Source organism: Sarcophilus harrisii, chromosome 3 (genome assembly GCF_902635505.1).
Source record: "Sarcophilus harrisii chromosome 3, mSarHar1.11, whole genome shotgun sequence".
NCBI lineage: Eukaryota > Metazoa > Chordata > Mammalia > Dasyuromorphia > Dasyuridae > Sarcophilus > Sarcophilus harrisii.
Genome location: NC_045428.1, coordinates 57,929,015 through 57,954,895, shown reverse-complemented (window position 1 = coordinate 57,954,895; position 25,881 = coordinate 57,929,015). Strand labels below are relative to the sequence as shown.

At 34.6% G+C, this 25,881-nt stretch overlaps 1 protein-coding gene across 1 annotated transcript in view; it reads right to left on the bottom strand.

Moving 5' to 3' along the window:
* Nucleotides 1-2,439: 2,439 nt before the first annotated feature.
* Nucleotides 2,440-25,881, bottom strand: part of AP1S3 (adaptor related protein complex 1 subunit sigma 3) — an 84,449-nt gene continuing 61,007 nt past the window's right edge. The window contains exons 2-5 of the mRNA XM_012546588.3: nucleotides 21,177-21,355; nucleotides 19,261-19,369; nucleotides 9,767-9,904; nucleotides 2,440-4,253 (exon numbers count right to left, since the gene is read on the bottom strand). Coding sequence (XP_012402042.1) covers nucleotides 4,218-4,253; nucleotides 9,767-9,904; nucleotides 19,261-19,369; nucleotides 21,177-21,355 — 462 coding nt within the window. The 3' untranslated portion in view covers nucleotides 2,440-4,217. The remainder of the gene's footprint in view (nucleotides 4,254-9,766; nucleotides 9,905-19,260; nucleotides 19,370-21,176; nucleotides 21,356-25,881) is intronic.

Below are 25,881 nucleotides of genomic sequence, written 5' to 3'. Positions count from 1 at the left end.
GCAATATAAGCAGAATCAGGACAATTCATATAATAACAGCATTGCAAAAGATGAGATCCATTCCCCAATAGATAAAAAGTCAAAGAATATCAACAGATCTAAAAAGAATTACAAAGTATTCACAATCACATGCAAGAGTGTTCTAAATCAGAGGTGTCAGATATATTACCCAAGCAGAGCAACCTGAACCAGGTTAAAATGTCATGGGAAAATATTTAACAAAATTATTTAGGTGCAATAGAAGATAGATAATGTGGTTTTCTACATCAATGTGAGGGCTACAGGAATCCTTATATACAAGTTAGTGGTCCCTGTTACTATTGAACAACATTTCTCTAAATCACTAGTAATAAGAGAAATGCAAATTAAAATAATTTTGAGATATCACCTCCCATTCTTGATTGATAAAAGATGACAAAAATAGCAATAGTCAATGTTGGAGAAGTTGTGGAATGATAAGGACACTGATATTGTTGGTGGAGTTGTGAAATATTATAATCATTTTGGAAATCAATTTGGAATTATGTAAATAAACTAAAAAGTTTGTATCCTTTGAATCAGAGACTGTTTCTATAATGACACCCCAAAGAAGCCATCAATAAGAGAAAGTTTCATCTACATAAATATATTTATAGCAAAATGTTTTATAATTGCAAAATAGATCCCCATCAGTTAGGGGAAAACTGTGACATATGAAAGTAATTAAATATTACTGTGCTATAAATGGTATATGTGATGAATAAAGAAAAGCATGGAAAGAGCTACATGAACTGACACAAAGTATAATAAGCAGAAAATAATTACATAATATACATAATAATTACAATGTAAATATTTTAAAAAGCCACCCAACAAAAAAAGTAGTAAATATAACAAAATTGCAAATTTTAGTTAATACTCCAGTGAAGAAAGATAAATAGAAATCTCCAATACACCCTTTCATAGGGGTAGGAGGTCAACAAATGTTACACATTGCACTTGCTTTCAGACCTTTTCAATGTATTGATTAGTTGTGCTGACTTTTTTTCCCCTCTCTTTAAAAAAAAAAAAATACTTGATATATCTCTTTGGGAAGATAAAAGGAGAGATACTGGTGATGATAACGTAGGCAATGGAAAATATCAATAAAAAATCCCCTCCACCCCCCAAAAAAGAAAAGAAATGGAATGAAAAAAATAATTATGCAGAAGACAGAAGCCGGGAGGCAAATATAAAAACAGAAAGAATTCAGGCATGTGGAAATAACAAAGGATCAGAAGTGGAATTTGAGCCTAGGTCCTCTGATTCTGGAACTATTCTTTCCATTGTAATTGCAAAAGGAATCAGCATTGCTTAAAAATATATATATTGTCTAGGTCATCTTCATATAAACCTAGCTAGAATAAGCACAAATCAGTAGTCATTTGGTATGCCCCTCATTTGCACAGAGCACAAGCAAGAATGTATTAGAGTTGTTCCTCAGTTTATTTTTACAGGTTTTTGCTGAAAAAGAGAGTAGAACAAGGGAAATCTTGAGCTATTATAACAAAAATAGTGCAGCCATACTTGTGTCATAAAGGTCCAAGAGCAGATATGGTGATTAACTATGGGAAAAGGTATTTTTCATTCATAAGGTGACAGTGCTTTTGTCTACACTCACCAGAACAACAAAGAAAAGATGCAATAGGTACCTTTCCATTCTCCTTGCTGAAATGGAGTCATCTTGTATTTCTATAGCCATAGCACAACAGAAACAGATTGGCCCTTGGGATGGTTAGAAAATTATGTTAACTGAGAGATTAAGTGAATCTCATTCCTCTTCCATTTGACAATCCTTTAAATATTTAAAAAGTGCTATCTCATTCCCCTGAAGTCTTCTCTTTCCCAGACTAAACATTCCAAATTCCTTCTATCTTTCCTTATATGACATAGATTCCAACTCTTCCCAATTCTGGTCATCTACTTTGAGCCTGCTCTGGTTTGTCAATGTGCCTCTTAAATGCCATTCATAGAATCAAACTCACCATTTCAATTTTGGCCTGGCCATTGCAGAATATTACAGCACTCTCAATTCTTTGTTTTAAACACTTAGTTTTATAGTGATTTAATTTATGAGGGCAGGAATTGTTTTTCCATGCTACTTTTCCTTCAAAAGAAATTTGACATTTTTTGTTCATTAAGCTCAAGACCTAACTTCTTTGCAAAGCATTCCATAATTGCTCTGATTGCTAATAAGCTTTCTCTCCTCAAAGTTACTTATCTGCATAGAACAGTACCTTGTTCATAAAAAATAGTTAATAAATATTTACTGTTTTCTTCTCTCTCTCTCTCTCTCTCTCTCTCTCTCTCTCTCTCTCTCTCTCTCTCTCTCTCTCTCTCTCTCTCTCTCTCTCTCTCCATTCCTCCTTCCCTCCTTAGGAATCTGGAAAGTTGTACTGGATAAAGGATTTACAGAGAGACCATCTTTGCAAAATTTCATCTTTATTTTTTTTAAATAGTAAAACCCTGGATGATGATTTTTTTTTTTTTTTTACTATAAAACTGAACAACAAATACTCCAAGTACACCAAGTGATGAAAAACAGATCAAGCAAAATCTCAGCTTGATACGTTCATTGAGGTTAAGTGATTACTCAAGGAAACATATGAAAATCAGTAAGCATTTCTAGAGCTATTATTTATAAATGGTATTAATTTGGGGGCAAGGGGGAAACAAACTATTAATTTATGTTATCTACTATGTTTTTGTTTTATCAACCAGGAATTTGTTTAATAAATGTGTGTGCATGTCTACTAAGGCAGACAAAAAGTAATTTGTAGTGTTAGTAAATTCTTTTAGAAGTCATCCCATCCAAAATTTCCTAAGACACCCACATAGTAGGTAGATTCATCTCCCAGGAAAATTGACCATGATTGTCCCTCTTATCACTACAATATGAGTGAACTTAGACCTCCAGACTAACACTGTCCAGGTATTAAGGAAAACACTTGGTACAAATTAAAAGGCAGAAATGTCCTAAGATGTTAGAAAATTGTAATTGAAAATTACAAAATATTTACTAACTAGAGGCTTTTCCTACCCTTGGGTATGCAGGTGTCTCATTTTGATGGACATGAATTCTCTATGCATCCAAAGAGACAAGTCTTGACACCACAGTCAACAGCAAGAATTGATTGGTGTCCCAAGGTATTATACTGTGTACATTAGGGAACCCAGCTCAATCACCTTATCACATCTCAAGAGAAGTCATAGACGCTGTCACATAAATGATTTGAATACTTAAAAAATAAGTTATAAAAAACATTCTTATAAATGGATAAGTTTGGAGTATAGGTGGGATTAAATGGTCAGCTAACTCCTTCCTAATCTGAAATTCCGCGATTTTTATGAAAATACAATTTGGGATACTTTATATATTTTACAATTCTGATTGTCACAATTTTATTAGAATAATTTCATCCTAGACAGCTGCTCCTGAAGATTTTCATTTTTGTTTTTAATGATAGGTAGTTGTGCTTTTTTGCTTTTATTTCCCCAAAGTTAAGTCCAAAAAAGAAATTCAGGATAAGATAGTCAAGTTTGCTGATATAAGGGGCTGAAAATTTGCTGAAATCTTACATATAAATATATCTATACATACATACATACATGCGGGGAGGGGATCTATACATATATGTGTTATATACCCCACATACATATCTATAATATACCTACAGTTGTCCAATGAATGTCCTTTTCTATTACTTTGACATACTATGAAATCATAATTTTAAAAAAGAACTATGTAGTTAGGAGAAAAAAGTATTATTTTAGTCCAAAATAGGCAGTACATTCATAATATTTTTTACAAAATAGTTGTCAACTTGTTCTTTGACAGTACTAGCAAAAATATAGCACAGCTCATTTCTCAAAAATATTTTAAAATTATTGCTTTGCTGGTAAAGATCATTGTACAAACAAAATATGTAAGTCTACTGAATGATGCTTGTTTTAAGTTCCACAGTTGAGAGAATCCATATACAGAGAAAAATAGAAATATGCACCTGTTACAAGTATACTATATTTTTAAGTCTTGCAAGCTGAGCACAGAAACCCAAAGTATCCAAGAAGTTTCACACACAATCCATTTAAGTTATTTTTGGCATAAGGCTCTGGCACATAAGAAAATAACCACATCCAGCTGAAGTTTTGTAGATTACGACATGCAGCATTATGGGGTTGTCAAGTAGATTTTTCAGTTAAAACGCAGGCTTGCTCATGTATTCTTCCATTGTCTGAAAAAGAAAATGAAGTCAACAAAATTACTTGGAAAAATCACAACTTTCAGTTCAATTTGCATTACAAAAAAATAAATATTCTAAATACCAAATACTTGCTATTTTAAAAGATAACATTCTATTCAAATAAAGAGATGACATGTTTGTAAATTTAAGTTACACACACACACGGAGAAGGATGTAAAAATGTGAGGTGAAATACTTTATTAGTAACTATAATGTTCCCAAATTATACATTCTGAATACAGTCAAGAAATAAGCAACTAATGAGCAATGTGCGGGCTACAACATCAATTTCAGTAGTAATATTATTACCGTCCTCTCATCTAAGATGTTCTTGAGGGACCCATTCAAGCATATTGAATAGGAAGGCCACAAAGGTATTCATACAACTGTCATCACTTATATATAACAGATCATCTAGTGCAAGTTTCTAATGAAAATGGTATTCCTGCTACCATTCAGGATATTACACCCTGACTTTTTCTACCATCATTCAGATCTCTGAATGTATATAATGGCAATAAAAGTACAGAGCTAAGAAGGGGACTCAAGAGGAAGACCAGGAGTAGGTAGACTTTGCTATAAACTGCACTCAGGCAACAGCCCTACATCATGGCAACAATCCGACATATTCAAACAAGGGACTTTGAAATAGTAAAACCTTTGCTATTCAAACACCTCCAGAATTGGCAGATCACCGAGGGCTCTTTTTTCAGCTCTCTCTACTTCCCCCACCATGCCAAACTTTGAAAAGGTGTGATAGTCTGCTTTTCCTTCTTTAAATGGCAGATACTGAACATACTTTAATTTTATTTTTGAATCTTCCTCTTCACAAACAAAGATTGTGAAGGGTTGAAATTGTGACTATAGATGTGAATGACATGGGACATAAAGTCTGAATGGATACTGACCCCAGCAACATTCCTAGAACTTGAAGCCTTGAAAAAGTTCCTGGAGCTATATTGAAGTTGTTGGGGTTTTGTTTTTGCTTTTATTTTTTTTTTTAAATTGAGTTGAAATAAAGCATCTTCAGCTTCCTGACTTCTTGGGTTGTAGGCCACAGTTTCCTTAGCTCCATAACCAAGGAGTAAAGCAAAGGCTGAAGGAGTCTTCTTCTCAGGGAATTTTTTTTCACCCTCAAAAAACTGTTATCTTTGTTGCTATAATCAGTCCTCTGTTTTGTCAGTATTCTTCAAATGGCATCTATGGCTTGTGCTTCACCAACAGTTTCTTGTTGGTCTGTACCCATACTTCCATCTCATTTTCAGAGCTTGCTCAAAGAGTGTGAAAAAAAAAATCTATGTTAAGAATTTATACTAAAATTTCGGGGGAGAGCTTACTCCAAAGTAATTAGTAGTCTAAAGGGACTACTAATCTTCATCAACATCACTCCTATTTTCAGGAGATCAGACTTCTGCTGAAATGGACCCTGGGTCACAATTTTCTCCAAATTCTCCTTAACGTCTAATTTTTGTAATAATATTTTATATTTTGACTAATATCTTGATCCACAGCTTGAATCAACTTAAGATTTGAGCTGTGGTTAGGGAGACAAGTGGTAAAAAAGTGACAAAAATATTCTCTGATATTAACTCTGCTTCCTCTGAATTAAACTTACAGTTGCCTGTTAATAGAGTAAGTAGTATGTTCAAGCAGCCTGTAGTTCTACAATGATCTTTTAATATATATGCAAAAAAATAACAGACTCAGGATGGAGGGGAAAAAGAGATGGGAAAGAGGGAGAAACAGAAATGAGACAATGAGAGAGAAAGAGACAGAAACAGACACAGACAGACAAACAGAGAGACGGAGACAGACAGACAGACAGACAGACAGAGACAAAGAGAGAAAGAAAGAAAGAGAGAGAGAAGTTGGGGGAAGGCCAAATTTATATGATTAACTCAGGTCCTTCATCTCCATAGCCAATGCTTCTTCACTATACTGATTTTATTACCATTGACCATTCTTTTGAGAGGCCCTTTCTTTCTTTTTGGGGGGAGAGGGGACAACTCAAAGGTTTCTTTTACTCTTACATGAGTTCCTTCAAACTTACTAATTTTGAAATTTAAGTGTATTAGATTATATTTGATTACAATTAAGTATATATATTGCCTCATGACACAAATTGGGGTGGGGGAGAGGTGGAGAAACTGACCCACAGACTGAAGTTCAATCTTAAAGGCTCCTTAATAATTCACAGTACTCTACTACTCCAGAAGTCACCTCTAAAACCTGAATTTGGCTCATGTTCTGAAATCACCAATTATCTAAACAGTTTCATTTGCTTTATTACAAAATCCCTAAGAAATAGAAAAGGAAAGATGTACAGGTAATAGATTCACAAAGGAGCCAGTGGGTTCAGATCACAATCTTACCATAAGATGTGACAGCAATAAGTGAAGTCCCAAGAGCATAGAGGCATTGGCAGGGTGAGTCCAAAGGCCAGTTCACTGTAGATCTTTATTTCAGTTCTTGGTTACCATCAAACTGCCATTGCTCAATGTGCCTCAGCCACTTTTAATTACTCATCTTTCTGCTATGGCTTCCTTCACTGCCCCATTTACCAAAAATCCCATCTCCATCCTCCTCATAGTTCTTTCAACTCCCAACCCAGATATTTTCCATGGGTCCATAGCCTTGGAGAAAAGTCAGTCCTTTGAGATCAATGAATGAATTCACTGACTCTTTCTTTCAACCGCAAGGATAGAGAAAGGGAAAAGAAAAAAATCCCAGAAATTACTGACCTAACAAATGTTTGCTAGACATAGGATTTTGATTAGGAACCTGAATACAAAACTTTGAAAGTAACCTCTTTAAAAAAATAAAAATAAAAAAAAAAAGTAAAGAAGAAAGAAAGAAAAAAGTAACCTCTTAAAATAATTCATCTTTGGCAGCCCTCTTTGTAGTGGCTAGAAACTGGAAACTGAGTGGATGCCCATCAGTTGGAGAATGGCTGAATAAATTGTGGTATATGAATATTATGGAATATTATTGTTCTGTAAGAAATGACCAACAGGATGATTTCAGAAAAGCCTGGAGAGACTTACACAAACTGATGCTGAGTGAAACAAGCAGGACCAGGAGATCATTATATACTTCAACAACAATACTAGATGATGACCAGTTCTGATGGACCTGGCCATCCTCAGCAAGGAGATCAACCAAATCATTTCCAATGGAGCAGTAATGAACTGAACCAGCTACACCCAGAGAAAGAACTCTGGGAGATGACTAAAAACCATTACATTGAATTCCCAATCCCTATATTCATGCCCACCTGCATTTTTGATTTCCTTCACAAGCTAATTGTACAATATTTCAGAGTCTGATTCTTTTTGTATAGCAAAATAGCAGTTTGGTCATGTATACTTATTGTGTATCTAATTTATATATTAATGTATTTAACATCTACTACTGGTCATCCTGCCATCTGGGGGAGGGGGTGGGGGGTAAGAGGTGAAAAATTGGAACAAGAGGTTTGGCAATTGTTAATGCTGTAAAGTTACCCATACATATAACCTGTAAATAAAAAGCTATTAAATAAAAAAAAATAATAATAATAATAATTCATCTTTAACTTTAACCTGGAAGTGAAACTATCAAATATCCTACAAGGTTATTTTTTTCCCACAGGGCACTACTCAGGAAAAAACTGGCCCAATCTCATCCAAGGCTCAATTCACCTCAATAAGCTCATCTCACCTTTTAAAAATACTACAGAATAGACCCCCAAGAGCATCATGTTTCAGGGAAGGCTACATTCAATGGATTTCCAAATCATTGGTTCATGAAACATCCTTTAAAATTATTTTCTTATGGCACATGCATAAATACCAAGAAGATATATTTCAAACCATTTGCTAAGGTTTCTAGAAATCATTTGTAGGGAGAAAAAAATAACAAAGTAGCACATATACCAGCCACTTCAAGGTTTTCAAAGCATTTTACCTATATTCATTATCTCATCTGACATTCATAATGGTCCTATAAATTAAGTAATATAGATATTATTATTGCCATTTTACTTAAGGAGATAACAAATAAAATGAAATCCAAGGTCACAGAACTAGTCAATGAAAGAGGAGTAAAATTTAGGTCTAAACCTAATCAGGTGTACTTTACACTGCCTCTTTAGAGAACACAACAATCCTTTCAGGGCACTTACAACTTAGTAACCTTCTTTAGGTTAGATATACTAGATTTAACTAGATTAGATAAAACGATACCCCGGGATAGATACACTTAACAGACAGAAAATCACCGATTGTCAGCTCAGTAATTTATAAATTTGTTTCCTAGGAAGACCTGGCCTAATAATGGTTCCTTTCTCATAGTTCTCAAGAGATAATTAACTAAATTGGTTTTCTGCTTCTAAATCTATTTCTTAAGAACCCACTATGTACCAGTCACTGTGCCAGGCTGGGAGGATATAAATTCAATATTCAACAGTCCTCTCCTAAGCTAAGTACTGAGGATACAATCAAATACAAACAATTGAGACAGTCCTTGCCCATGAGAAGCTTACATTCTAGTGGGGGATTAGATCTAAAGGGGAACTGGAAGTGGAAGCTAGAAATAACACTTTAAGTGGATTTGGACAGAATTAAGGACAAAATTAACCTAATTGAGCCCAGGGTAGTTCAAGGTGAGGAGCCCAAAGTTCTGGTAGGGAGAAGGTTGAAAAAACAGCCTGGCACAGAAATATCTGGGAAGGTACTTTTTTTTTTTTGGCAGGGAGGGAGGAGACAAGGCAATTGAGGTTAAATGCCTTGCCCATAATCACACAACTGGTAAGTATTAAGTGTCTGAGGCCACATTTGAACTTAGGTCCCCCTGACATCAGGACCCATGCTCTATACTGTAGAGCTACCCCAGGAAGATGTTTTAAAAGGCACTGGTTGTCTCCAAAAGTAAATCACAAAAGAAGGCATCATCTTCTGGCCATCTTTTCCTTGAGATTGTGAAATATCAGGAATTTGGGTATTTCCCATCAAGCTTCTAAAATGGGTTTCACTATATTCCATCTGAACCACTGTGGAATAGGTCAGGAGTAGAAATAGAACCTTGGGTACAGATCCCTGTTTATTTATACCTTGGCACTTAAGCCACTCGGTTCCCAATTTATTTATGAAAATAGGAACAATCATACTGGCTCTCTCCAGGAAGTGCTGAAAATTTTTAATTAAAATGATAAACTCCACCTTTAATAATAAAGCCCTAATACCTCTGACAAACGGCATGGTGATTTATGATGACTCTCTTTCCCCAGGGCAGAAGACATTTTTCCAAGATTAATTTTTCAAGCTGTTAAAATAGGTTTTATTAAAAATAGCACCAAAGAACTGCTATACCTTTGACAGCATTTTCCCCTGGTTTACAAGGCCTCCTTATTCACAAACAAAAACGTTCTTTAAACAACAGAGCCTGGGATAATTAAGCTTCTTTTCTCTTTTCCCATTCCTCCTCAACATAAGGAAAGCTTTTCATGTTTCTATGCCCTTACATACCTCTTGTAACATATCAGAGTCTTCTATAGCCTTGACAGCAGTTTTCTTTGAGGTTTCCTGGATTTCTCCACCTATTATAAACTCATCAAGGATAAAATATGCCTTTTCGAAATTAAATATAATATCCAGCTCACAGACCTGGTGGAATGAAAACAAATATAAAACAAACCTGCAGTAACATCATCAACATTCACATGTTAGCACGCATCCAAATACCAAACCTATTCAACGGATGCACCCTTGTGGCAGATTAAGGTTATAAAATAATACAGCATTCCATGAACAGTCAAATGCAGGCCTTCAGCCTTTCAGGCCTTGGATAGATGAAAAAAAAAAATCTCCTATTTAGGGATTATGCCATTCTTTTACATTCCCTCAGAAAATCACAAATTATGCAGGTTTTGTCATCTCAAGACATCCTCCTGACATGGTACAAACTGCCACTGAAACCATTTCTGATACATTTAAAGAACTTTTTAAATCAAAAAACAATTTGCATTTCTCCTCTGGGAATCAACTTGTCTCAACTTATTTCCTAGATTGATATTTTCTGTTCCCTGTCTCAAGATCACAAATTCAGAGCCAGAAAGGAATCCCAGAGGCCACCTAATCTTCATTAGAGAAGAGGGCAGGTTCTGGGATTTGCCTAAGGTCAAATAGGTAAGAAAAAGAATCCTGATTTTCTTTCAGAAGTAGGTCATTCCCATATTACTAATTTTTTCGTATGTCCTCTAATGGGCTGAAACAAACTTGGATTCACTTGAAAAAGCTGACATAATTCCTTGCTAAAGTATAGCAGTGGCAGGTAGGGTCATTTCCCCTAACATCAATTCTTCTCATTTAAAATTCTACCAGACAGAAAATTTTCACAGGCATCAGGCATCTAAGCCCACATAAGTGAAACAAAATCTACACAGTAACAGAGAATAAATGGTTTCCAAGAAAAATGGTTTCCTGGTTCCTAAAGCATATTAAGTTGCATTACTAGATACAGATATTTCCGCAAATGGCTCAATATTTTAAAGATTTGAGTCCATAAATTTACAGGCTCCAGGAAGAAATTGTTTTTCATTGACAGATTCAATTGAATCAAAGAGCATCTAAAAAAATTAACAGAAGGCCATGACAACAAACAGCCATTTCAGCAAAACTTGGTTGCTGGTATTATTGCCTCTTTATTCATCACTGACAGGAGGAGGCTTGTGTAATGTGCAGGGACTCTCTGCCTGCCCACAAATATTTAAAATATTCTTCCTACCCAAGATCCTCACAACAATGGGGAATAGAATGTACCATAAATATAATGAAACAAGTTGACAGAGGCTCAAGAGGAATATAAGGACCCATTATTTAACTATAGGAAATTTATTTTCAAAGTTGTTTGGGGCCTATTTGTTCCTTTCTTCCTCTTTTCTTTCCTTCCTTCCCACTTTCTCTTTCTTCCCTTCTCTCACTCTCTCTCCATCTCCCCTCCTTACCTCTCTCTGTCTCTCTCTCTCTCATTCCCCTCTTTCCCCCCTCCCCTTTTTCTTCTCCCTCTCTCCCTTCCTCTCTGTCTCTGTGTTTTTCTTCTATTCCCCTCCTTCCCTTTTTCTTCTCCCTCTCTCTCCCTTCCTCTCTGTCTCTGTGTTTTTCCTCTATTCCCCTCCTTCCCTTTTTCTTCTCTCTCCCTTCCTCTCTGTCTCTGTATTTTTCCTCTATTCCCCTCCTTCCCTTTTTCTTCTCTCTCCCTTCCTTTCTGTCTCTGTGTTTTTCCTCTATTCCCCTCCTTCCCCTTTTCTTCTCTCTCCCTTCCTTTCTGTCTGTTTTTCCTTTCTCTCCTACCCTTCCTCCCTCCCCCCCATTTCTCTCTCTCTCTCTCTCTCTCTCTCTCTCTCTCTCTCTATATATATATATATATATATCTCTCTCTCTCTCTCTCTCTCTCTATATATATATATATATATGTTCCCCCCTCTTCTTTCTCCCTCCCTTCCTTTCTCTCTCTGTATTCCCCTCCCATCTCTTTCTCTCCCTACCCCCTTCTTTTTCTCAAGACCTTTATTTTCATCAACCATGGGAATCCTGGTATGGAAAATCCTTTCCCTTGATATAGATTAGCAATTGATTTGCTTTGGGCAATGACAAATTAAATGTTTTGCTCATGGTCACAGAATTAATGTTGATAAGCAGCTGCTGGACTCAGCTAGGCTTTATTCTAAGACTGGCCCTCTATCTGCTAGGTCACCTGCTTGTCACTGACAATTACTATTTTAATGACACCTCATATTTCCATAGCATTTTTCCATTTACCAAGGGTTTTTTAATGGAAGCGCTGCTTCTAACCCACAAGATTAAGTGGGGCTGCAATATCCTCATTCTGAGGCTCCTTGTTTCATTATCATCAGTCAGATGAATCATCAATCAGGATTCTAGATTTAGAGTCGAGGCAGACACCTTAAAAGATCAGCTGGTCCCATGTTATAGATGAGGAAACTGGGCACAGGTAGTAATGGAAAGGAAGCCCTCTGCATCCCAAATCCAGCTCTTTCAGCTGCCATGGGATACCGTCCACCTGCCTCCTGACTAGGGCAGTGTAGCCCTCTGACACAGAATGATTGGGCAGGGGCAGGGCTGGGGTCTCTACCACATTCTAGGGTGAAGAAAGCCAGAAACAGAACTGTGAACTGTCAGTGGTCATAGATAGCTAAGTCAAATAGCACCAACACAGTATATATACACTCCTCCAGGGTAGGGACCATTTTATTTACTCTGGATCTCCACCTGCAGATGCAGACTGCCCCCAGGCAATAAGGTCACTCAGCTACTCAATGCCCCAGGCAAGTCTTGAGACTACAAATTTCATTAACAATTGCTTGGCTGTCCTTAAAGCACAACCATAGTACAGAAAAAAAATAAAAGCTAAAATCTTTTCTCTGAACTTGGGACATCTTGAACTTGTTGATGTTGTTCAGTCATCTCAATTGTGTATGACTTTTCATGACCCCATTAGGGATTTTCTTGGCAAAGACACTGGAGTGGTTCATCTTTTGCTTCTTCAGCTCATTTGACAGATGAGGAAACCAAGGCAAATAAGGTGAAGTGACTGCCTAGGTCATATAGCTAATTAAGTGGCTGAGGCTGGATTTGAACTCAGGAAGAGGAATCTTTTGAGCTCAAGCCACTGCACCATCTAACTGCCCATCCGGAGCATAGGAGGTTCCTAATAAATATTTCTTAAATGAATTAATGAACTCACTTCATAGAAGTCAGAGCATCTAAGGATCTAAAACTAAGGTAGATATACAGAACAAAAGACTAGAAAAAAGAAAAAAGATTGAGAAATGTGCAATCTCCAGAAGTCAAAAGAGCTCAAAAATGAGGTTGGGCAAGTTAAGGAGATAACCATCATGGAGACAGGGGAAAGAGTTCAGACTTACAGTTAGATGGTCTGGGTTAGAATGCTGACTCATTCCCTTAAAAGCAATCATTATGACCACTTAGCTTTGGATTTTGCATCTGGAAGATGTCAGGCAAAGTAAGACTAGATGTGTTCTTTCAGCAAATAGTATATAATAACAGAAGTTCAATGTACAGAATCAATACTATGGTAGTTGAATACAACAGTAATATGACAGAACTGAAGCTAGAAGGTAAATTTCCCTAAATATTTTTGAACTCTTATATGTATAATCATAGACCTTTGATATATCTAGAAGTATAGCTTAAAAGCTCAGTCTCCTGGGATTCCAGAGTATCAAAGATGTAGAATTAAACCATTTAATCCAACTCCCTAAATTTTACAAGTGAGGAAATAGAGGCCCAAGAGATCAAGTAAACTTGCTACATGCATATAGGCACTAAATGATACAATTAAGATTCATTTCAGGTGCTCTAACTCTCTAACCTTCTTCCCTGTTCTTACCTCCACTTTCTTCATGATTTTAAGACATTTTATTATTTTAACCTCTACAAAAGGGGGACAGGATTTACTTCCTCACTACTTAATAGAGATGGAGTAATTGAATTTTTATAGAATTGCTTATAATGTTTATACTCTATATTGAGACATGATTTATTAAAAAAAAAAAAGTTCCCCTCCCCACAGAGAAAGGTGCTGATTTTTTACTCTTTATTAATTCTTAATAATTTAATTTTATTAACAGATTTCTGAGGCTTTTAAAAGTCCCAACAGCTTCTGCAAAGTTTTTTCTTGGGAACAAGGAGAAAATGTTTCAAAGGAAACCTTCAGAGAAAAAAGGCTACAAAAAAGAAATTTGTTTTTACAGATAATGGAGCAATGTCGAGAAATGCCTGAAGCTTTTACTCATCATCAACAATACTAATGAACATCTGAGGGTCATAAGGCATCAAATTATGCAGTTTTAGATCAGGCCTTAATCAGCAATACACTGTTATCCTGAATTCTGGCTCAGCAAAATAAAGAAAAAGAGAAAAGGAAAAAAAAGTGCTAGAATTCTTTGGAGATAAAATGGGAGATTAAAGCAAGAGAAGAGTTCATTCTTCTCTGACCCTTCTAAGCACTTTCACATTCATTACTGTTAAAAAGAGTGAGTCAGGTTCTCTTGAGAACTAGCATATTGTCTTGAGGACTCTGACTCAAATCTTTCCAGATAAGCAGAGACTAAAAGTCAATTCTAGTTCACATTTAGCACAGCTAGGTCATTTTGGGACAAAATAATATGACAAAAACAAGGTAGAGAACAAATGACAATTTTTAAACTTTCTCCAAGTTTGCTGTATTCTGTGCTCCTGAAAAACTAAACTGCATTTTTCACCTATCTAATGCATATATAATTTCATATTATTTATGTTATCAGTTACAATATAATAAACATTTATTAAGTATCTACTATGTGCCAATAACTGTACTATTATAAATATGATCTATATAAATATAAATAAGAAAAAATATATATAATAAGAAAAAAAAAAAACCAACCCCTGTTTTCATAGAGCTTACAATGTAATGTGGAAAGACAATACACAAAAGGAAATTGAAAGGTGAGATGGGTGGAGCACTGCAGGATTGTACCCAGTGATCAGGCAATGTGATTGTGAAGTCAAAACAAATCACTGCAGCTGAACTGAAAGGAAGAGCTGGCTGAGCTTCTGAACCCAATTTAAAAGGATTTGGGTTTTGTTTTTGATCTGCCTTCAGCAGACTGTTTCCAGTGATCCTGATTGATAATTTGCCATTGTACCCAGATAGCTTTGAAGGTGAGTGAGGCAGGTGACTTTGCACAGGATCCCCCCTTTGAAATTCAACTCACTTGCATATCATGGCATCCCCTCCCTGATGTCATTGTCCTTTTAGGGAAGCAAAGAAAATACAGGCATGTGAGGATATTGATAAGATGTGAATATCAAGGTAGAAGAAATCTCAGTCTCTGATAATAAGCTTATCTTCGAAGGAGAATGAAGATATCAAGTAGTAGGAAACTAATCTATTCTGAAATTTTATCCTCCTCCTAGACTATAAACTCCACAAAGGCAGGGACTTAATTCAGTTACAATCAAGTAAACATTCCTAAAGCATTTGCACTTCTTTTGTAAAGAAAGTGCTGAGGATTATGAATGAAGTCCTTGGGAGTCTGAAGTTTGTTTTAGCTGTTGGTCACCCAGTATCTAGCAAGTCTATATACAATAAGCAATTACTAAGTGTTTGACAAATATGCCCAGAAATGAAGTGCTGACCAAAAGATGGAGATGAAAAGAATAACTGGGAATAGGCCCAAAAAGTTTTAAACAATAGTCCAAAAATAGCACAATTAAATCTATATATAAAATATCTATAGGTCAGTCAGTGAAGATATCAAAATGCTGGTATTTGAGGATTAGAAGGAAGAGGAATGACATAAAATAACCCCACCCCACCCCCAGTAAAGAATCTAATAAATTTTTACCTTATTGGGAAAACCAAGGGAAAATGTCTTGATGAGTCATGTTTCAAAATCTAGAGTGAGGGTTCTTACCCATTTTTGTATCATAAATTCTTTTTAAGTAGTCTTGTAAAGTCTATGCATTCTTTTTCAGAATAATGATTCTCAGTGAATAAGATTCATTCAAATGCAAGATAAATAGGATTATAAAGAAAACCAATTATATTGAAATATAGTTATCAAAAGAATTTTTTAAAGTTCATGAATTTCACTTTAATACATGCTCCTAAAGGCTCTATTTATAATTCTCAATAGTTCTCTGACCAACAACTATAATTTTTTTTTTGGAAATTTTTGTTTGAGTACATTGTAATTAGACTCAACACACACACACACACACATACACACACACTCACATACACATACACATACAAACACACACACACACAAAACTGATGCTAATGCATCAGTATTTTAATTGTAAAAATATAGAAGAATTTTGAGTAGGAAAGAAGAAAGAATTTTAAAGTAATTGGTTCCCAATTAAATTCTTATTTTTTAAAAGAAGTACTTAGTTAAGTGTCTGGCCTTAGACATTTACAAACTGAATGAACCTGAGAAAATCACTTAACTCTGTTTGCTCAGTTTCCCCACATCTAAAATTAACTGGAGAAGAAAATGGTAAACCACTCCAGCACTTTGGTCAAAAACAAACAAACAACAAAAAAAAAAAAAAAAAAAACACGAAAAGAGTTGAAAATCATCAATATCACCAATAACAATAACCTTTACTTAGAATATTATGAATGTCAAAAATCTATAAGATGTCTTGAAAAAAAAATGTTAACTAAGAGAATTGTTCAATTATGGTTAGCAACATCAAGCAAGGCATAAAACAGGAAGAAGGATATTTAAAGGTGTTTGCCACAGCTATGAAGGAAAGTCCCATCTAAACCCCAAGTGAAGGGGTCTTCCATTCTGAGAAAACATAGGGTTGATTGTATTAGGCTCTAGAATATTGCTGGTTGTGAAAGAACTCGGGGAAATGAGTGTGAACCACAACATAGAATTCCCAATCCCTCTATTTTTGTCCACCTGCTTTTTGATTTCCTTCACAGGTTAATTGCATACTGTTTCAAAGTCCGATTCTTTTTGTGCAGCAAAATAACTGTATGGACATGTATATATATATTGTATTTAATTTATACTTTAATATATTTAACATGTATTAGTCTACCCGCCATCTGGGGGAGGGAGTGAGGGGAAAGAGGGGAAAAATTGGAACAAAAGGTTTTGCAATTGTCAATGCTGAAAAATTACCCATGCATATATCTTGTAAATAAAAAGCTATAATAATTTAAAAAAAAAATAGAATATTGCTGGTCTAACAATCCACAAAAGGAAAAAAAAAACCCAAGTTTAGGAAAATTGTATTTTGTTCAGACATGAGGTTAAGGAGACAGCACATAGTCTCAGTCTATTTTGGACTATACAATGGACAGTGAAGATGAATAAAACAGGAGAGAAAAGGATGAATTATCTTTTAGAAACTGCAGAATTTTTAATGATCCCAGCCTCCTCTTGAAAACAAGGCCAATCTTTTCAACATCAATATTTATTTAGTGAGGCTTCAAGTCTTTTAGAAATTAAAGTTGCAAATAAATGGAAAAGGGAATGAGGAATGGTGGACATAAAAACCCAGCAATATATGACCCAGAAAGAATTATAAGGAAGAATATGCATATAGAATACCATACAAGAGTTGTATGACTGGAAAAGGTGAAAGCCGGGTAAATTGCAAGAGTGAGTGATAAGTGATGGAGAGATCATTGGTAGGAACCAGTGTCAACAGAAATAGAGAATTCTGAACATCCTAGATGGCCCTCCCACGGAGGACATATGGAAAAACATTAAGAAGTACACTGCAGGGTAAGAATGTATAGAAAGGTTGATCTCTATATCACTGGATGGAGAATCACATCAATGAGCAAACAGGACAGTTTTGAGGATCAGATGAAATAATATATGTCAATTAACTATGTAAATGTTTTTTTTATTTATAGTTAACAAAGAGTAAGCTTAGTTGAATCTTAAAATGTCTTCATTTTTTTCAATCAGATGTGATTTACATTGTGATATAATTTCAATATTATGAAGATAAACAACAAAGACAAGCACTGTTTTAGTGACATTTAAGGAAGGATGAGAGATAGTCCAAATCTGTGAATATAAAGGGGAGAAGGAAGGGATGTGTTAATGGATATGAAATCCTCTATTTCCAAGTAAAGATGGAATCTAATTATATTATATGTACTATAAGCTTTCTCCCCATATCTTTTAACTAGAGTTACAAGGGACAGTCAATGCAATTATATGAATAGAGATCTGTCTTACATTATTCCACAGTCCTCCAAAGGAACAAAAGAAGAACAGGGAAGCAATATGAAGCTTACTTTATATTAGATGGAAAAATAATTTAGTATAATCTATGACTCTGAATAAGCTATATTTTAAATTTAGCTTTTTTTTCATACAGCATTATTTTCAAGGGTTTCTTTTTTTCTTATTCCTTTTTTTTTGGGGGGGGGTATTGTGATGCTGAACTTTTCAGGCATAAATTATGAGACAATGCATAATAATTGAGTTATACAAGTGTGAGAAAACGTGGATCTATAGGAGGCAATGTTATCTTATCACTAACCACAGCAATAGTTAAGTCAATAAACATTTATTATTAAACTTCTATTATGTGACAGATACAGTTAACAGCTTAAAATAGTAGGCTTAAAATAGTAGGCTCAGAAACAGGAAAAACAAATGATGTTCTTTTCCTTTCAAGTATTTCTAGTAATAAATCTAAAGTTTTGCTTTGTGATTGACAGTAAGGAGATAATCTTTATTTGGATAGCACTTTCTTTTGACAAACATGTACAGAGATTCTATGACCGCTTTCCACCACTGACCTAAAGCTTGTGCTATGGTTACTCTCAAATAAGAACAGAACCTACTTTCCAGGATTAACATTGTAAGGATCAAATAATTGTAAACTGCTTAGTATAGTGCCTAGCACATAGTAAGTACTAAATAAATGTTAACTATCATTATTATGGCAACTGATTGGATATTTGCAATGAGAATGAAGGGCTGGAAAAACTGAGGATGTAAATATGGGTAACTGAAGGAAGATGAAGCCCTAGATAATAATAGTCAAGTTAGGAAAAGAAATGGATTTAGGGGGAAACTATCAAGTTATAGAATACTCATACTACTTGTTCTGGGGCAGCTAGATGGTGCCAAAGTAGTACTGACTTAGTTGTGTGACCCTGTTTGCCTCAGTTTCCCCATCTGTAAAATGAGCTGGAAAAGGAAATAGCACACCACTTCAGTATTATTTGTAAGAAAATCCTAAAAGGGGTAAGAGTCGGACATGACTGAACAACAGTCGTGTATAAGGCTATCATGGCTTAAATGTAAGCTAGAATGTATGACTCCTGGGCTTGACATTTTCATGGATAGATGCAAAAATGAGGAAATAAGGATGAAAATAGAAGGAAATAAATTTTGCTTGACAGATTCTGCTACTTTTCACAAATATACCAAAGTAAAACTTACATTTCCAAAATACTTATCTAGTAATTCCACATAGCGATGTACAATTTCTAGTGTCAACAGTTCATTGTCCTGATTTTCTACCGCACAGCAAAAATATAAGCTAGCATATCTAGAATAAAGAAAGAAAATTAGAATTCATTGAAATTTTGAACAACTTAAAGAAATTTCTTCCCAATAAAATCTGGAAGGCCATATATTTTACTTCCCTTTCCAAGGAACTTTCCCTCATAATCAAAGAACTGTTTATTCACCCTCTACCCTTCCAGCAAAACTTGAATCATGTATGTAAGGTGTCAGAGTGGATATAATACTTGAGTTCAAATTCAGATAGAGCAAAATTGCAATCATGTAGGTAGGTGTCATGCTGGATATGTGATTTCAAATCCTGACTTGACCACTTAATAGCTGTATGGAAAATCATTTAACCCCTTTTGGTCCCCCTTCCTCATCTCTAAAATAATGGAGTTGTACTAGATGGTCTCTAACATTCCATGATGGTGTTGAAATCCTTCAGAATTTCCACTGGTAATGAGTGTTTCTGTTTTATACAATAGTATCCATCACAAGTGAACCCAAAGTTTTAGGGAGGCTAGCTAGATGAAACAAATCTCCTTCTGGAAAGCATTCTTTTGGGGATATTTTCTGCTCCAGGAAACTAAGTCTACAATACATTCAAATTCATCTTGCACTAAAAATGCTTAATCTTTGTACATCATATGTGTCTTATCTGTAAAAATAAAGCAGTCCAATTTAAATATCCTCCAAGGTCCCATCCAGTACCCATAGTTTAAGGTTGTTCTACTAGTTTGGCTTATAGAATATAAAACTCTACTGGAGCTAATATCCTCTTTGGGGAGATAGTATAGATTCTACTTTTTACTAGGTAACAAGGAAGAGAAACAGAAAAATGAAATGTGATTTATTCTTTTATCCCTCTCCCCCCTCCCCCAACTAAAAAGAGACCCTGAAGAAGAACCAATGGTTTATCAACCTGACCTTAATGAGTCAGCTATGGAAAACTGGAAAGTCAAATTCTGTTTGACAGTTTTTCTTTTAAAATGGGCAAAAATTTGCAAAGGAGCACGTGAGGAAAGTAACAATTCTCCCAAGCGGAATAAGCTATCTTGATAAGATAATGGGTTATCTAGTTCTTCAAGCAAAGGCTAGATAACCCCTATGGGCTTCACTTCCTGATGGATACTATTGTGTAAAACAGAAACTCATTACCAGTGGAAATTCTGAAGGATTTCAACACCTTCATGGAATGTTAGAGACCATCTAATACAACTCCATTATTTTGGAGATGAGGAAGGGGGGCCAACAGGGGTTAAATGATTTATCATACAACTATTAAGTGGTCAATATGTTGAATATGAGTCTCTGAGATTTTAGAATTCTTTCAAATGCAAGTCTTTCAGCTTGTAAATCTTACCTGATATCTATTTGTTATCCTGCTGGAGTTAACTCACCTACTCTATCTCCCCTCACCCATCTCAAATACCCTACCCTCTCCATATTTTAGATTTTTTTCAAGATTATTTGCAAACAATTAGACTACCATTCCTTCTTAAGATAGAAGAAAGGTCTATATTAGTCTAAGGAAAACAGCACTGAACTGGGAGATTGGAAATATTATGTGTGAATCTCAGTTCTTTCACTGTCTAGCTCTGCTACATAGAGCAACTTAACTTCTTTGTCCTCAATTTTTTCATCTGCAAAATGGAGTTCTCCAACTAAATAGTCTTTAGCATTCTTTCTAACTTTAAATTCTACAGCTCTATCCATGGCTTAACTATCTGACTCCTATTTTTAAACAAAAAGTAGGATTGGTTTGGAAAACTGAGTAAATTTCAAGTTTAGAACAAATCATTAAAATCATGAACAAAATCCAAAAATTCTCTTTAAGTTACTCACACCTTTTATAAACAAGTTTTAGATCCTTCCAGTCAACAAAACTGCTCGTTCTTTGACCACGAGACAGAATCATCTGTACGATTTCTCGGATGATCTTTTTTCTCTCTTTATCAGGGAGTGTGGTATACCATTTCTGCAGTCTTAATTTCCCTTGTCGACTGAACAGCAGTATGAAATGGATCTAGAAAAAATAACACATATGGGTAATACCAAATTCTCAACAGCGGTCAAACTACAGAAGGTAGAATTCACATGAAATTCTTCTAATAATCAAAAAACTGAGAAAAACATTGTTTATCTTGTCAATTCAGCATAGAAACTCACTTAAAAATATTTCATATATGTTCAAATATATATAAAAAATAAAAACAAATAAAATCTCAAGGTATTTATCTGTGGCAAGGGTAGCAGTGTTTGTTTCAGGTTAAGAACCTATTGACCCACTATGGGAAACATGTTCATTAAAGCAATACACAAATAAAAAGTACTTCCCTCATAGTATGTTTTCAAGAGAGAAATATATAATGTTCAACTCATCTTTTTAAAATTAAAATTACAAATTATAATTCAGCAACTAAAAGAAAAATTATTGCTTAAGTTTCATATCTTGAGAGAGACAAGAAAAGAAGGCAGAATATAAAGAGATGTAGAGGAAAGAGAAGGAGAGAAAGGTAGAGAAGAAATCAAGCATAAAGAAAAAAGGAGAGGAAAAAAGGTCCTATATGTTAATTGCAGATGACATCCTATTCTTATTTTGGGCTGTTAAGCCTCAAGTTCAATTACAATACCATATTGTAATTTGTTTTATACACACACACACACACACATATATATATATATAATTTTAAAACAATAGAAGTAGAAATGGAATAACAGTAAGCTTTAAAATATGGGAGTTTATTTTTAAAAGAGGGTTTTTTATGAGTCCTTCTCTCTCCCTATTCCTAAGGGATTTTTTAAAGTCTATAGATTTGTTTTTGAAAATGTGCTCTAAGAAAACAAAAAGAAAAAAGAAAATGCATTTTTATTCTTTTTTTGTGTTGATTTCTTTAGCAATCTAGTAAAGAAGTCTTCTTAGAATACTATTTCTTAAATTACTCTTATGAAACATTTGGAGGATTATAAAGATGATGGGATAATTACTAAATCCACCAAACAACTGACCAACAATAGGTCAATTTGGTCATTGTTTCCCCTCATTAGTTCAGAATAAATGTAAATAAAAACTGTTTCTCTTTTGATGATCTTTTCCTTTCAGCTTGTTTTTTTTTTTAAACTAGGTAAAGGAGACCATTTTCTGCCTTATTTCTTACCTAGACTAAATCACTGATTGGGCAGAGCTTCAGTTAAGCTGAAATCCAGAAAAGACCTTAGTTTAAAGAGGCCCAAATCTCCCAATCTCTGGCCTCACTTGCATATCATGGTACCACGTCCTTAATGTGATGGTCCTCTTTGAGAACAAGAATAAATAACAACAACTCTGCTTAAGAGGGATATCAACCCAAAGTTTTCAATTTTATAAAATATAATTTGCCTTACTGGTTTGCAAAAATACCTTTTTAAAAAAAAAAAAATCCAGAATCTGCTTTGTACAAAAAACCCCAGAGCTGTTTTATTATAGATCTCTTAGTATATGTGATAGGAAAATGCAGAGGAAAGCAAAGAGTTAGCTGAATTTTAATATCATAACTTTATGTAATTATTCAGGGCAACTAGGTGGCAGGTGAATAGAATACCAGGCCTGGAATGAGGAAAAGCTGAGTACAAATCTGGGCTCAGTCACTTCCTACTTGTGTGATATTCAACCCTGTTTGCCTCAGTTTCTTCATCTGTAAAATGAAGGAAATGGCAAACCACTATAGTGGTCTCTACCAAGAAAACCCCAAAGAGGGTCACAAAGAATCTGACAGGACTGAAATGATTGAACAACAAATGGACTTTTTATTGTGTACTAGCTTTTTACCTTATCAATATGTTTAGCACTGAATTTTGACCTAAGTTTAAATCCTACTTCAGAGATTAGATTCTTTATCTTTAAAATGAAGGAGTTGGACCTTTCAAACCCTGCCAACTCTTAGTAAAGTCAATAAAAATCCATATATTGTTCACTAAAGGATGTAAAGGAGATTCTTCAGTTTAAAGGAAATGACTACAAACATAGGCTTTTTTGCTATATGATTATCTGCTCAAAGGAAATCACACACAATTTACCCCATAGCAAGATTTATTTTGGCAACAAATTCTTGGATTTCATTTGTATTTTGATTTAAAACTTTTAATTAACTGAATTTTAATTTACTCAATTATTTTGCTATCATTACCTGTAAAAAAAACAAAACAAAACAAAAAAACAAAAACAAACAAAACGCTTGGAGAGCAATTTGGAGTTATGCCCCAAAGGCTATCAAATTGTGCATACTCTTTGATCCAGCAATGGCTCTCTATTGGGTCTGTATCCTAAAGAGATCATAAAAAAGGGAAAAGGACCCACATGTGCAAAAATGTTTGTAGCTGCCCTTTTTGTAGTGATAAAGAACTGGAAACTGAGTGGATGCCCATCAACTGGGGAATGACTGAACAGGTATATGAATGTAATAGAATATTATTGTTTTAAGAAACAATCAGTAAGATGATTTCAGAGAGGCCAGGAGACTTTCATGAACTGATGCTGAGTGAAGAACCAAAAGAACATTATTCACAGCAACAAGATTGTATGATAATCAACTATGATGGACTTGGCTCTTTTCAGCAATGAGATGATTCAGGCCAATTCCAATGGACTTGGGATGGAGAGAGCCATTTGCACTCAGAGAAAGGCCTGTGGGGACTAAATATGGATCACAACATAGAATTTCCTCTTTTGTTATTGTTTTTGGTTGCTTTTCCCCTCCTTTTGATCAAATTTTTCTTATGTAGCATGATATATGTGGAAATGTTTGGAAGGATTATACATGTTTAGTCCGTATTGCATTGCTTGCTGTCTGGGGGAGGGAAGTAAAGGGAGAGAGAAAAATTTGGAACACAAGGTTTTGCAAGAGTGAATATTGAAAACTACTTTTGTATGTATTTTGAAAATGAAAACCTATTATTTTAAAAAATGAAAAGGCTTATTAAAGCAATCAAAACTCTAGGGAAACTCTGAGTGGGATATATTTAGGAAGAGATAGTATTCTACAGGAAACATTTCTACCAAGGCATTTAAGGTCTAGTAGAAATGTCTAGAGACAGCAAGATATTGGAGATGGAAAGTTATATTCATTCATTCTCTTGTTTTAGAGATTCTGAACATTTTCTTTCTTGGACCCCCCCTTTGGTAGCTGGGTGAAACCAATGGGACACCCTAGAATAATGTTTTAAAATATATAAAATAGGATTGCAAAGAAAATCAATCATATTAAAATATAGTTACTGAACTATTTCTTTTTGAAGTTCATAAAAACCAGGTTTCAAAGAATCCCACTCTAAAACGAGTATAGAGGAAAAGGTTGTAAGGCATCCATTCTGTAACATTGGAAATAAAGACAGTATTGCCCTATTGTTAATTATTAAATTGATGTTAAAATTGTTGTATTCTATTGAATATTTGTTTGATTTTAGACAAATCATTTCACCTCTAGGCACTGAGTACCTTATTCATAAAATGAAGAAATAATCTATAAAAGCAAAAGTCCAAGGCCCTAAAACTGCGCTCTAAGACTTGGCCATGGAGAAGAAAAGGGGAATTAATGATATCTATTTAGAACTTAACAATTTTTTACTCTTTTAAAGGCTAGTCAGGTCTGTGCCATAAAAACAGATTCTACAACTTCAGTTAATAGCCAATCTCATGTTTTATTAGTTGGAAATCTTCCACATTGCTCACCTAAATCTCTCATGATGCAGTTTCAACTTATTTCCCTGGATTTTGTCCTCTGGAAATATAAAAAATAATTTTCCACTCATTTTACTTTAGAAAAGGGAGACACAAATAAGTCTGCCCTCAGTTTCCTCTTTTAGATGAAATCATACCAGTTCTTGCAATTTTACCTCACGGCAAAATTGGCTCTTCTCTGGACCCTCTGCAAATCTTTGGTATTTTCAAAATATTGTATAATAAGAAGCAAACCATTTTTAACTAATTCTTACACATGGCTTGGAACATTAACAGAAATATTTATCCTAACCAAAATTCATTTAAAAAGAATGATTAGAAAACACTAGCATATATATACAAACTGTAAATCATAAGGGGAAGAAAAAAAATGTGTTCCATATTTAAATGTGCTTGCTATTTATTTATTTTATAGATTATATTGCTACAAAATGAATTCTGGGCATGCAGTCTGGTCCAGAAGGAAAAAATAAAGGTGAACTTTTCTGAAATCTGTAAATTCTTCAGACAATTAGAATACTACTAACTCAACTGAAAGATCATTAGTAAAATAGACCCTAGGGTACTGAAAACATATTCATCAATTCTGTCAGAGTATAAAATGAAATCTCATATACAGACTCATACTGCCTCTCTGATAATCTAGCTGGGGAAAGAAATCTTTTTTAAAATGTGTTAAATATTTTTCAATTACATGTAAAAAAAGTTTTTACTTTCATTTTTTAAAATGTTGAGTTCCAAATGCTTTCCTTCTCACCTCAACCCCTCCCCCAGCCCTTGAAAAGTTAAGCAATATAATATCAATTATACATGTGAAGTCATGCAAAATATATCTC